Source organism: Xyrauchen texanus, chromosome 25, assembly GCF_025860055.1.
Source record: "Xyrauchen texanus isolate HMW12.3.18 chromosome 25, RBS_HiC_50CHRs, whole genome shotgun sequence".
NCBI lineage: Eukaryota > Metazoa > Chordata > Actinopteri > Cypriniformes > Catostomidae > Xyrauchen > Xyrauchen texanus.
In genome coordinates this window covers 21,109,282-21,123,087 of record NC_068300.1, presented here as the reverse complement: position 1 = coordinate 21,123,087, position 13,806 = coordinate 21,109,282, and the positions used below count along the sequence as shown (strand labels likewise).

Genomic DNA, 13,806 nt, shown 5'->3' with positions numbered 1-13,806 from the left:
TATATATATATACCGAAGCACTGCATCGGTGTGTCGCTGATGTGAGGACCTGTTCACTGACGAAGCATCAAAGGCAGGTGTAGAATGTCCGCCAGAACACTGCAGAGGAGAGGAGAGTCTGCTAAGCTCGCAAATTTTCCATCCGGTGGCTCGTGTATTTTGACGCCGACAAATGTAGAGGGCTTCTATGATGAGAGATGAATTGCTATTTTGAAGGAAGAAATTTCAGAGGAATGGTGTTTGTGTGCCCGCTTTTATACCGGACAGCTTTGTGCCTCAAATGGCGGGGCTTAAACACCATAGCCAATCTTAGAATTGGCGTTATTGTAGAAGGGTTTTAAGTAACTAGGTTGTGTAGAAGGACACTCCCCATAGCGTCAGCTTAGTGACGCAATGTAAACTGCATGAGCATCGCCTGCAGACTGATTAAATCACATCACTTTGGGGTTTAATATTCATACAAGGTCATATCTTGATTTATTTTGCTGGATCGTTCACACAATGAAGTTAAGAATCAGAATTGGCTTTATTGCCAAGTATGCTTACACATACAAGGAATTTGTCTCGTTGACATGAGCTTCCAGTGTACAACAATACAAAAACAGCAGCAAGACATAGATAATAATAATAATAAAAAAAAGAATAATCAAAATAAATAATTATACATATACGTACATACACTCACCTTCATACATACCCACATACACACACGTAGTGCAAATCTATTACAAAAAAGAACAAAAATACAGTATATTATGTACAGTGCAATGTATGTAATGGCAGAAGTGGATATGTTGGATAATATAATTAGACTAACTGTGCTTAATTAGACTAATTATTGCTCAATGGGGCAATTTAACTGTTCATGAGATGGATAGCCTGACGGTTCTGGTGCTCAGAGCTCTGAAGCATCGGCCAGAAGGCAACAGTTCAAAAGGTAGTGGGCAGGGTGAGTGGGGTCCAGAGAGATTTGACCTTTTTCCTTACTCTGGAAGTGTATAGTTCTTGAAGGGGGGGGGCAACCAATAATCCTCTCAGCATTCCGAACTGTCCTTTGTAGTCTTCTGATGTCTGATTTCGTAGCTGCACCAAACCAGACAGTTATTGAAGTGCAGAGGACAGACTCAATGACTGCTGTGAACTGTATCAGCAGCGCCTGTGGCAGGTTGAACTTCCTCAGCTGGCGAAGGAAGTACAACCTCTGCTGGGCCTTTTTCACAATGAAGTCAATGTGTGTCTCTCACTTCAGGTCCTGTGAGATGGTATTGCCCAGGAACCTGAATGACTCCACTGCTGCCACAGTGCTGTTTAGAATGGTGAGGGGGGGACAATATTGGGGTGTTCCTCCTAAAGTCCACAATCATCTCCACCTTTTTGAGCGCGTTCAGCTCCAGGTTGTTTTGACTGCACCAGCCAGCCAGCTGTTCAACCTCCTTTTTATATGCAGACTCATCGTCCTCTCGGATGAGGCCTATGACAGTAGTGTAATCTGCAAACTTCAGGAGCTTGACAGAAGGATCCTTGATGGTGCAGTCACTGTGTAGAGGGAGAAGAGAGAAGAGTAGTGGGGAGAGCACACATCCCTGGGGGGCACCAGTGCTGATGGTACAGGTGGTGGAAGTTAATTTTCCCTGCCTCACAAGCTGCTGCCTGTCCGTCAGATGTGTTGCATCAGATGTGTTGTTTTTGCATTATTTAGCAGCAAATGCTAATTTCATCTCATCACATTCAATTCAGACTGCAAGTTCACAACTTGAATTTCTTCTTTTGCTGTGGTGCTGGAAATTCAGTAGCGGCAGAGCGCTGCAGGAAACACTGATTCATACAAAAAGAAATACTATATCACATTGATTTTCTGTGCAACAGTGGTGATTTATCAGTATACCATATGCATGTACACATACATAATATTTCTTACTCAAGGTGGCTTTGTTGTTTCAGTTATTGACATTGCCATTTGATGAAGAAACAACATGGAAGTAAACTATAGCAAGTACAACACATGAACAGTATATGATTATAGTCATTTGGGTGTACTACTGAAATTACGCAAGTTGTGCACCTATCTAGACTCAATAAAGAAAATACTTGTGTGGCTTATGTGTAGCTCACCATGTTTGATAACCAGTTACATCTCATAACATTTCAGTGTGAAATCATTATCTCTTTGATGTAAAATATGAAAAATAAAACATCAAAACATATACAAATATATTTTATTTTCTAATTGTCTTGAAAATATTTGAAAAAATGTTGCACTACCTGGGTTTTGCAGATGCATTTTTGATATATGTGTCGGGTCTCTTAAAGATCAGAATATGTAATGTTTGGTAAAATTCCCATGCATTAAAGGGTTAATCAAACACCCAAATCTGGAAATTGTTCATCAGAGACATTATTTAAAAAGTCTTTATTAAATGGGATTTTGAAAATTATTTACAGGCAGATTTCTGTGTTCACAGGCAGGGCACGACAAACCTGTCCTGATTTGTTACAGCACAATGAGTGAACAATGACAAGTATTTGATGCAAGATTAAAGGGTATTTCCATAAACTGCAGGTCATTTCAGATATCTTTCTTGAACAGTACAGCAAATTAAGGTTTAAGAGGAGTATAAAAAAAAAAAGCAGGGAGTTACAGTCAGGAAAGTTAGTATTGCTCTTCATATATAGACATTGTATTGCAAGAGCCAGCGCAAGTAGGTCAACTGACTTAACACTCCAAATAAGTTGTCTTGTGTATGCCACTGGTGATATGCACACTTTATTCTTAGGTACAATAAACATTAAATAATCTCTTAAAGGATATTCTGTACTCCAGTTTTAGAGGTGTTTTTCAAATGAACTTAAAGCCATACTTCATGGAAGTTTGACATTGCGCCATCATTCAGTTAAAAACCTATCCACAACTTAATTCTCTCATAATTCCTCAAAACAACCTGAGTTCCTACACAAATAAAAAGAAAAGAAAATGATTGACAGCAGATTTGTGGAGGAAGTGAGGCGAGGGGAGCCAGCAAAATCTTGACTCCCCTTACATCACTTCCTTTGGTTCTTCCCAGCACAACAAATATTTACAGAAATTTCCATTGGATTTTAAAGACACAGGTCTAAAAATGACTACCTTCTCAACTCATATAAAGGCATATAGAAACTGTTTAAAAATGTGATTTGCTTCACTCATTTAATTCTCTACTGGTTTTTGTTTTTAGTCTCTCTTTATATAGAAAACAGGACAGCCAAAGGAAGACCAATGAGTAAAACAACATAAGAAAAAAAAAAATAACCGTAAACAATAAAGAACTTAAATTCAGCATGAATTTCCACAATACCCTCACTGTTCCCTACCCATTTAAAAACATATGGTGATTAGCAGACCAAGCCAGTAATAACCAAAATTAAAACAAAGACAAAAACAACAAATACAAAAGCTTGGGAGGAACAGTGTGGAAGGGAGGTCTGAACAATTAGTGATATTTCTGTTATTATTGCTGAAAGAAGCTGGTGCCTTATTCCATCCTCTTGTTAGTTATAGCACATCCAGCTCGGCTTTTTCACCACTTGTTGTCTTCTTCAAACGTCTTTTCAGAGGGGTTTTCATGGCTTAAATTACGTGATAGGCTGGCTTCCAAAGTTGACTTAAGTGAGAAAAGGAATATTGATCTGCAGTTCTGCTTTGTTTTTCTCTATTTTCTCTTTTTTATTTTGAGGGATGGGGGCTGGACATCACAGTGAGCAGTGTTCGGAAGTGAAGTCCTCATCACAGTGTAAAACTGGGGAGTAAAATGTTCCCCATCCACTCCTCTGTGTTGGGTTTCTTTCCCCCTTTTACATTCCACACACTGGCACAAATGCCATGCTGGATTTGAGAGGGTTTTAGACTTATTTTGAAAAACATTCCATATCCTAAATATTGATAAAAAATATTTGAATTTCAACCATCTTCTAGGAGCCCCAGCATTGCCTCTCCCTTCCTCCCAGGAAAGGCTGCCGTTTCTATCTGCGTTGGTGAAAGCCTTGTGTACCATCTGGACCAGCTGGTTGTCGAACCACATTATTTCCTGGTCTGTTTTCCTCTGACAGTGTATGGCTGCTTCCACGTGGGGATCTGATTAAGGATAAACAAGGTGTTAAAGCATCCACTCATAAATGTCAGACTGAAAGCAAAATTATCTTATTATGGGTTCAGTACAAGTTAAGCTTGATCGACGGCATTTGTGGCATAATGTTCATTAGCAACACACAAAATAATTTTAAATCGTCCATACCAAGCAAAAAAAAAAAAAAGTTACGGTGAGACACTTACAATGGAATTGAATGGGGTGAAACTTTAGAGGGATTAACCTCTTCAACTCTGGGGCATTTTTGGGCTGTCACCTGCAATTTTTCGCACTCATACTTAAAAAGACTGCATCTACATATTCTGTGGACTAATTGCAACAAATTGACCCCCCAATTATAATAAAAAAAAAAGACTCAAATTATTAATAAATAATATTAGCTACTTTTCCACTATAGGTCCAGTGTGAGCCAGGGCTATTAACTGGCCAATAGCCTCGGTCCTCAAGTTGCAAGACCAAAATCGATCTGCGTTCCCACCATTGGGCCAATAACTCTGCAGAGTTGCCCAAAAACCCAACCTTAATACGCCGCTGTTGGCACCACAGCGGCGTATTAAGGGTGGGTTTTTAAAAATCAAAATGGAAGATCAAGCGGAGGTATCATGCTATCTAGAATATTTAATTTATATTGAATGTTAACAGCAAGATGATTTAGCATTGACAACTTACTGACTGTAACTGCCATAGTGTCCCGATAGCGGTTCACCGATCTGAAATGTGGGTGGCAATCTAACATATTTTAGCCCTCACAGATGTGCTCGTTCATAGACATTTAGTCTAATTTTTAGTTCATGCACCAACCCCATTGTTTCACTGAATCTCTCGGTCTCTGAGTGGACTAGAAGCTCAATCTATGAAAGCTGAGATCATCTCATTGATGTACAACATTTTATAACCAATAGTTGATAACATATTTTAATGATGATTTGTTTAGCATGCTTTTCCTGTTCTGGACATCTAAGATATGAAATTTGATTATTTCACACAAGCAAGCTCACAGACAAGTATAAAATGGTTCATTTGTAGAAAACTTTCTAAGGTAAAAGCAGATATAATGTTTTTAAATATTTGGGGCTAACAGCAGCATTGATCTGTGCATAAAATTAACAAAAACTACACAGTCGCATTACTGAGAATAAGAGCTTTCATTTGATATATATTTTGTCTATTTAAATACTATTTGAAAGACATATAAATTCATATAAATATTTCTACCACATGACCAAAATGGGTGGCTCTTGCAAAATGGGGTTTTCAGGCCTTATTTTGTTATTTTATGCAACAAATGTGAAGTGGGAAAAAAGTTCAGATTTTAAGCATTCAAACAATACCCCATATGCCTGACTTAAATATTCAGAGACTTGAACGTGTTATGTGTAAACTCTCTTAGTGACATAACACCCCCTCTTGGGTCTGCAGAGCTGAAGAGGTTAAAGGCAGAAATGTGACGCTTATAATTTTATAAAAGCACTTGCATTCATTTTTCTGATAATATTCATGTATTATTTAAACTGTAAAATTTTTACAGTCATTTTAAGGTTTTGGGGTTTGTTGCCATTATATCATCATGGCAACAAAGTTGTAAAATTGGTTATAACTATAAAGGTTAGAAAGCAATTATAGCACAGTAAAATCATGTTAAAACAATTCCCTTATATCTTGTGGTTATACTTTTGAAACCGTTTGTATTTTAATGTTTACGGATTGGCCCCATTGTTAGTGTCTTATAGGAACCCAGATTTTTGCTCTTTTTTATTTTTTTATATTAAAAGGTTGAAATAAATTTTTGTGGGAATCAATATTATGCCACAAATGCTGTCGATTGAGCTAAAATTGTACTGAACCAGGAATATTCCTTTAAATGTATCAGCATTTTACCGGTCTAAATTGGATCTCTCCTGGGGCGTATCATCAGGAGTAGCACTGCCAAGGATTCTCTTCCTGGCTTCTGCATATTCCGCCTCTCGCTGAGCTAAGGATTTTACTTGCGGGGAGGGTCGGGTATGCGTCACAGATGATCCTAAGGATCCATTACTGGAGGGTCGCTTCAAAATACGAATCTGAGTTGGGGGTGCTGCAGGAAGGGAGTCATCCTGGATTACAATTGCTGTCCTCATTGGAGAGCGGCTTGAACTGCCACTTGAAAGTCTGATGGAGCATCAAAAAGATGACGGGTAAAACCGACACATTAAGCAAAACTCAAGGCTCAAAGACTCAACGATGTCCTGACATACCTCTCTTTCTGATGGCTTCGAAGCTTTTCCTCTAGTCTTCTCTCCATTTCCTAAGTTCAAAGTCATCACAAAAGAAATTCACTCTTCTATTAGACATACTGCATAAATAAATCTTATTAAACAGTATGGGAGTGGTGCTTCAAAAGGGGCCTCTGTAGCACCAGCAAGTTTTCAATTTCAAAAGTTATTTATACATCCTTAGTGCTGCAGCTAAATTAATGGTGGGGCCAAATTACAGTACGGTGCTTGAAAAAGTAGACAATATGAGGGCTTTTCTAAACAGAAACTTGTGGAAAAACACAACCGGTGGAAATGTTTACAATGTGAAATGGCAGGTGTGTAGATGTTACTGACAAACCAATTTTGACATTAAAAGAACAAGTCTAGTGTTTTTAAAAAGTCCCCATGACCATGGACATGATAAATAAAGCTCATTAAATAAATGAACATATTCTCGTTTCAAAAAGTTGATGCCTATTTTTTTTATTTTCTTTGTACATTTCCCCCATAGCAATTTCTCTTTTAGTAAGAAGGAAGCATATAAATCACACGAAAATAAACCATTTACTAAACAAGAGTAAAGAAAACAGTGTATTATTGATCCATACCATTTTAACCTTTACTGATTGTGATTACTGGTGTAAATGACATGATGCAGAGGGCACAAAATATAATAATTAGTAGGGGTATGCAGAGGAGCCATTATCTGTGTCTGTTCATATGACAAAATTATCTGTAACGTATATGTCTCTGTATTCGGATAGAAATGGTTGTGGACGGACTTAAGCTGGAAGTGCGTCAAAACTAAATTAAATGCACATTTTAAAATATTACCCTTACATCTATAGTTTCTATTAATAAATATGCCTTGTATATGCCTTTTCATAATAATAGCCTAATATTATTATACAATTGTGGTGGCCTGGGTAGCTCAGGGGGTCTTGACGCAAACTACCACCCCTGGAGTCACAAGTTCAAATCCAGGGCGTGCTGAGTGACCCCCAGCCAGGTCTCCTGAACAACCAAATTGGCCCGGTTGCTAGGAAGGGTCGAGTCACAAGGGGTAACCTCCTCGTGGTCGCGATTAGTGGTTCTCGCTCTCAGTGGGGCGTGTGGATCAAGGAGAGTAGTATGAGCCTCCACATGCTGCGAGTCTCTGCGGTGTCATGCACAATGAGCCACGTGATAAGATGCGAGAATTGACAGTCTCAGAAGCAGAGGCAACTGAGACTTGTACTCCGCCACCCAGATTGATGTCAGTAACCGCGCCACCACGAGGACCTACTAAGTAGTTGGAATTGGGCATTCCAAATTGGAGAGAAAAGGGGATAAAGCATTTATTATAATAATAATATACAATTATTATTTTTTTGTTCTTACTAGATGAAGCTGAATTTGTAGGCTACATTAACTGTGGAATATGTTGTTAACTGTGGTTTCTCCTGGTATTTCTTATATTAATATCTGCATGAAACAATTTTCGCACATCTGTTCATGTATAACAGCATTTTTCTGGAGGAAGGAGATGTCAAGCAAAATGTGAATTTTTTGCAGTGAATAATAAATACAAATACAATCATTAAAAGAAATCAAATTAAAATCAATATAGCATACAAACAGGTGGAAGTCCTATAAATCTATCAGGAATTTGTATTATTTTATTTATGATACCAGATGTAGCACAGTTCAAAGAAGAAGAAAAAAAAACACGTTTCAGTTTTACATAAGGAGGAATATTCCTAATAGATTAATACTTTATGGAGCATTTTAACTTTTTTCAGAAAAAATTCTTAACCAGATAATTTCCTTTATCGCTGATGCGGACATAAATGTGGTCAACTTTAAAAGACGGATAGACAAGCTCCGACATGAAATCATCAATTCAGGTCAGGAATTAAACATCACGCTCAGGTTTATGATATAAATAAATACATGGGAGTCACATGTGAATCGTGTGATGCATTATCATAGACATTTCAAGAAGTGGAATGTGTATATGATGTCGTATCTTAGGGCGAATTCCAAACAGTGTTTTTGTGCCCTGGAAGGGCACTGCGGGAAGAGGACACCACATGAAAGTGGGCAACTCAAGCCCTCCACAGAGGGCCCTTACACAAGGCAGTTAGCGAAGGGTACATGCAACAGTCACTTCGAGGATGTAATTTTACCATTTATGATCACGTGACCCAGGGTGGCATTTATTTATGTATATTCATTTATTTAATATACATTTACTAACATATTATTAAAACAGCAACAGTAAGAAATAAAATAATACGCAAAAGGTAATGTTAGAGACAAAAAATATTGCAAAAGTTATCTTTATTTGTAACAAATTAACATCAATAAATAAAGATTGCTGTTGTTTGAACAGCTGCGTTGCGTCGTCATGGTAACGGGCGATAATAATGTGGAAGTGACGTATGTCTTTCATTACTCCCTTCATCAAGAGTGTTCCAAACTGCCATACACGAGACGCGAGTGCCCTGCTACCCTCCAGAGTTCCCACTTCACGGGCTCAGCCCTTCGGAAAGAGTCGGGCATAGGGATGCTCACTTCCGTTTGGAATTCGGCCTTTGTTAATGTTACACTTGACAAGCTCCAGGTTTGCATAGTTAACAGAGACCGCAATCGGAGTCAGTCTGCCCATCCGATTTTTTGGATGTGTTTATTTAAAATGTAGCTTTATCCTTGTGCTTTCTGGATAATCAGTCAAACGAAATCTTCGGTTGAATCCGTTATTCGTTTTGAAGTCATTAGTTGTGCTTTTCCGAATAAGGTATTCGGCTTCGGGCACATGCCTAATAATTAGAATAATAAATGTAATATAGTTTGGTCATAAATGTAACAACTTTTGGTCCCAAATGTGAAAAAGGCCCAAAATAAAATACATTTACATATAGTACCAAGTTTTGCATGACATTTGAGAGCATTTATTACATTTGTGCCCTCATGTCTGACTACAGGCATTTGCTAAGAGGTACTTCATTCATATATCGTATACTTGCTTACTATACGACAAGATCACCTTCGAGGCTTACAAAAAGACTTGGCATATCTGAAAGGCTCTGTCTGGAATTTGATTTCAAGTGGCAAAATCATGCTACTGCACTTACGTTTATCTACAGACAGATGCCACTGCTTCACTTAGGACATCCACACATCACAATAAACATTTGCCAAAGATTTGTGGATTCGTGGACCCCTTGTCTAATAGTTAAAAGGTAAGATATAACATGTAAACATGTAAGGGCCTCTAAAGACACTATCAAAACTTCTGAGACAGCCTGTTGACCGTCTGAACAGGGACTACTGGTTGAAGCGCTGACACGAGACTACTCCAACTTTGGGAAATCATTGGAAATTCCGCATAAATATCCATTTATACAACTTGAACATTGTATTGAATATTGTATTTGTTCTTCACTACACCGAACAGGTCCCAGCCCTTTCGGGCAGCCATCTTTGGATTCTTGTGCGGTGGCAAAGAAATGTTTTCTTCCTTTTTATCAACACAAGTCGTCCTAACTAACTAGCATTAGTTAATAGACACATTTAGTTTCATCGTGTCTTTTGGTTACACGACAGGTTGTTTTAAATGGCGCTTCACCCACAGCCTGCATTCAAATTTGCCCCATTTTAAGTAACGGTTTAAGACAAGAAATATCCACCACCAGTTGGTGACAAGTTTCCCTTTAACTGTGGCCTACTTCCTAACTCTGTACACACAGGCGTGACTAGCGAGCTAGCAAGAGGCCAGTGGTATGAATCACCCTAATGCTCAATGCGCGGCCATTTACAATGATAACAGAGATTGTGCAAGTGAGGAGAAAGTTCAGTTATAGCATAATTACCCCACTATCTGCTGCCTCTTCCCAGCTTTCGGCGACCTCCTCATCATCCATGTTTCCACTCTCTGCTAACTAACTAAGGGGTTCCCTCGGTTCGCACGCTAACGCACATTTTCCCTTTACAGCGTGAATGAGCCGCTTAGTGAGTCAAAGTGTACCGCCACCTATTGTACGGAGGAAAGAGCTACTGGATGGGCGTGCATCCCCCCAAAACTATGAATTCAGTAGAAATACGTTTTCATGAATAATCTATTAATTTATAATAAAAACAATATAAAAAGGCAATCCCCACAAAAAAAATTGCTAGAAAAATTAAACTCTACTATGATGAACTTATGTTCAATTTCTGAGTTCAAAGTCATTTCGATTATTCTTGGACATAAAGGAATAGTTTGCCCAACAATGAAAACTCTCTCATCATTTACTCAGCATCAAGCCATCCCAGACTTCCACTGAACACAAACCAATATATTTTTAGAAGAATATTTCAGGTCCATTAAATGCAAAAGTACAAACATTTTGAAGCTCCAAAATGCACATAAAGGCAGCATAAAAGTAATCCATAAGACTCCGGTGGTTAAATCCATGTATTCTGAAGTAATATGATGTGTGTGCGTGAGGAACAGATCAATTAAAAATGTTTTTTTTAACTTTCACTTTCACATTACATTCTAGTTTTGTTTTTGGCGATTCACATTCTTTGTGAATATCGCCACCTACTGGTCAGGGAGGGCAATTTATAGTTAAAAAGGACTTAAATATTGATCTGTTTCTCATTCTCACTGATCATATAGCTTTTGAAGAAATAGATTTAACCACTGGAGTCTTATGAATTACTTTTATGCTGCCTTTATGTGCTTTTTAGAACTTCATATTTTTGGCCACAATTCACTTGCATTGTATTGCATTGCAAAGCTGAAGTATGTAATTTCTGCAACACTTGCGACCTGAATCGAATTTTCGAATTCGAATGTTTTCAAAACTTTCTGAATGTACCCTTCATCTGCCATTGGTCAAACAAATAGATAGTCTAAGCAGGTCACACTAAACAAATTTTAGTGCCACTTAGACACAGTGTTCACAGTTTTCAAAATGTTTTACCAACAAATGGCTTACTTATATTTGTCTCTGCATTTTAACCTGGGATAGGAGAACGTTTTCAAACAGAAATTGTTACTTAAGCTTTAAAGTCAAAATGTATTATAATAGGTGGTGTAAAAAAAAAAAAATGTAATTAAAAGATGAAGTTCCTGAAAAATTTTATGTTGGTATAATTAGTATATAATAATTGTATTTATTGAAAATAAGATGAAATCAGTTTGTAATAAAATTGGAAATCATTTGTCCACCAAATGAAAATCAGGTGGTGGAACCATGAATGTAGTCATTCTTTTGTCATGTGACAAAGCACAAACAAACCTCTTTAGACCCTCATGGCTGTGTGTAAAGTTTTAAAAAATATGTTATGTGTGTGTGTGTATATATATATATATATATATATATATATATATATATATATATATACACATTGGGTACGGAAAGTATTCAGACCCCTTAAATTTTTTCACTCTTTGTTATATTGCAGCCATTTGCTAAAATCATTTAAGTTCATTTTTTTCCTCATTATTGTACACACAGCACCCCATATTGACAGAAAAACACAGAATTGTTGACATTTTTGCACATTTATTAAAAAAGAAAAACTGAAATATCACATGGTCCTAAGTATTCAGACCCTTTGCTGTGACACTCATATATTTAACTCAGGTGCTGTCCATTTCTTCTGATGATCCTTGAGATGGTTCTACACCTTCAATTGAGTCCAGCTGTGTTTGATTATACTGATTGGACTTGATTAGGAAAGCCACACACCTGTCTATATAAGACCTTACAGCTCACAGTGCATGTCAGGAGTTACACTGGAGGAAATATAGCTAAAGATGTTTTAAATAATTGTTGGGAATATTTTAGTAGAATTGAGAGAGGATATGGATGGAAGATAAATCAGTTAACAGAGAAATATCAGATTGCAAATATTGAGTGTAGTGTGTCACCTGTATGGGGAGAGGTTCGAACTGGATTATTCCTGAGGTTAAAATTGATTTAGGAATATTAGATAAGAAATGGGAATGGGAGGAAATGGGTATAATTAAGTCTCAAGTTAATAAGTACATAAAGGAAAGATTTTATGCAAGTATGAACATTTATACTGATGGATCTAAAGATCCAAGAACAGAGATTACAGGAATAGGAGTGTATATTCCAGAGTTCAGAATATCAATATCTAAACGATTAACTTCTAGATTGTCAATTTATACTGTTGAAATGGTCGCTATTATAATAGGACTAACATGGGTAGAGGAGGTTAGGCCTGACAGAATAGTGATATGCTCTGATTCTGCTTCTGTCTTAACATCACTACTTACTAATTGTACTTCTAGAGAAGATTTGATGTGCGAAATATTTTCATTAATATGGCGAATACAAAGGAAAGGAGTAGAAGTTGGATTCTGTTGGGTGCCAGCGCATGTAGGAGTAGCTGGTAATGAGTATGCTGATGAGTTAGCAAAAATGCTTTAAAAAGGGAAGAAATAGATTTTAATGTTCCATTAAGTAAAAGTGAAGTTAAATCTATTATTAAGGAAAATATTATTAAAGAGTGGCAGGAAAAGTGGAATACAGATATTAAGGGACGATACTTATATAATATTAAAAAATGGTAGATACTAAGAAAAGCATAAATGGTAGAAATAGGAAAGAAGAGGTCATTATGACTAGGATGAGACTTGGTCATTCAAGATTGAATGCATCGCTCTTTATAATTGGAGTTCATGAGTCAGGCTTATGTGAGAATTGTGGGGAGAAAGAGTCAGTGGAGCATGTGATATATGATTGTAAATGGTATGAGGAGGAAAGGAAGGAATTTATATCATATTTAAATGAAAGAGGGAAGGTTAATAGGGATTTATCATATTTGTTAGGTTATGAGTTTAATAAGGATAGAGAAGGATATAGAATATTATTGAAATACATTTATAATACTGGATTAAGTGAAAGGATTTAGTTTAGAATAAGGATGGTCTGTTTTGTCCCAGATTTTATAGTCCAGTTTGGAGGAGCTGAACACGCAGCGCCAAGCGGACTATGGGAGATGGAATGAGATGGAGCATCAAATAAATAAGGATGATTATGTGAGAAAGAATCAAAGGAAATAATAATAATAATAAGGAAATCCTGATTAAAAGAAATCATGACTGCATAACAGCAAAGGTAGGTGGCGATATGCACTAAGAATGCAACGCGCCAATAAACGAAAGAAGAAGAAGAAGAAGAAGTGCATGTCAGAGCAAATGAGAATCATGAGGTCAAAGGAACTGCCTGAAGAGCTCAGAGATAGAATTGTGGCAAGGCACAGATCTGGCCACGGATACAAAAAAATTTCTGCTGCCCTTAAGGTTCATAAGAGCACAGTGGCCTCCATAATCCTTAAATGGAAGACGTTTGGGACGACCAGAACCCTTCCTAGAGCTGGCCGTCCGGCCAAACTGAGCTATCGGGGAGAAGAGCCTTGGTGAGAGAGGTAAAGAAGAACCCAAAGAT

At 37.4% G+C, this 13,806-nt stretch overlaps 1 protein-coding gene across 1 annotated transcript; it reads right to left on the bottom strand.

The window, feature by feature from the left end:
• Positions 1-2,153: 2,153 nt before the first annotated feature.
• LOC127618905 (SUZ domain-containing protein 1-like) lies at positions 2,154-10,336 on the bottom strand. Its single transcript, XM_052091606.1, has 4 exons — positions 10,210-10,336; positions 6,356-6,405; positions 6,000-6,269; positions 2,154-4,108 (listed from the first exon to the last, which is right to left on the bottom strand). The coding sequence occupies exons 1-4, from the start codon at positions 10,258-10,260 to the stop codon at positions 3,997-3,999; spliced, it is 483 nt and encodes a 160-aa protein (XP_051947566.1). The 5' UTR covers positions 10,261-10,336; the 3' UTR covers positions 2,154-3,996.
• Between the last annotated feature and the right edge of the window lie 3,470 nt (positions 10,337-13,806).

Excerpts from the sequence above, each read along its gene's own strand:
- LOC127618905 (XM_052091606.1), bottom strand. The coding sequence starts at position 10,260 with ATGGATGATGAGGAGGTCGCCGAAAGCTGGGAAGAGGCAGCAGATAGT. Across the intron at positions 6,406-10,209 it reads AAGAGGCAGCAGATAGTGGG|GAAATGGAGAGAAGACTAGA; the intron begins GTAATTATGCTA and ends CTTTGAACTTAG. Across the intron at positions 4,109-5,999 it reads GAGAGATCCAATTTAGACCG|ATCCCCACGTGGAAGCAGCC; the intron begins GTAAAATGCTGA and ends ATCCTTAATCAG.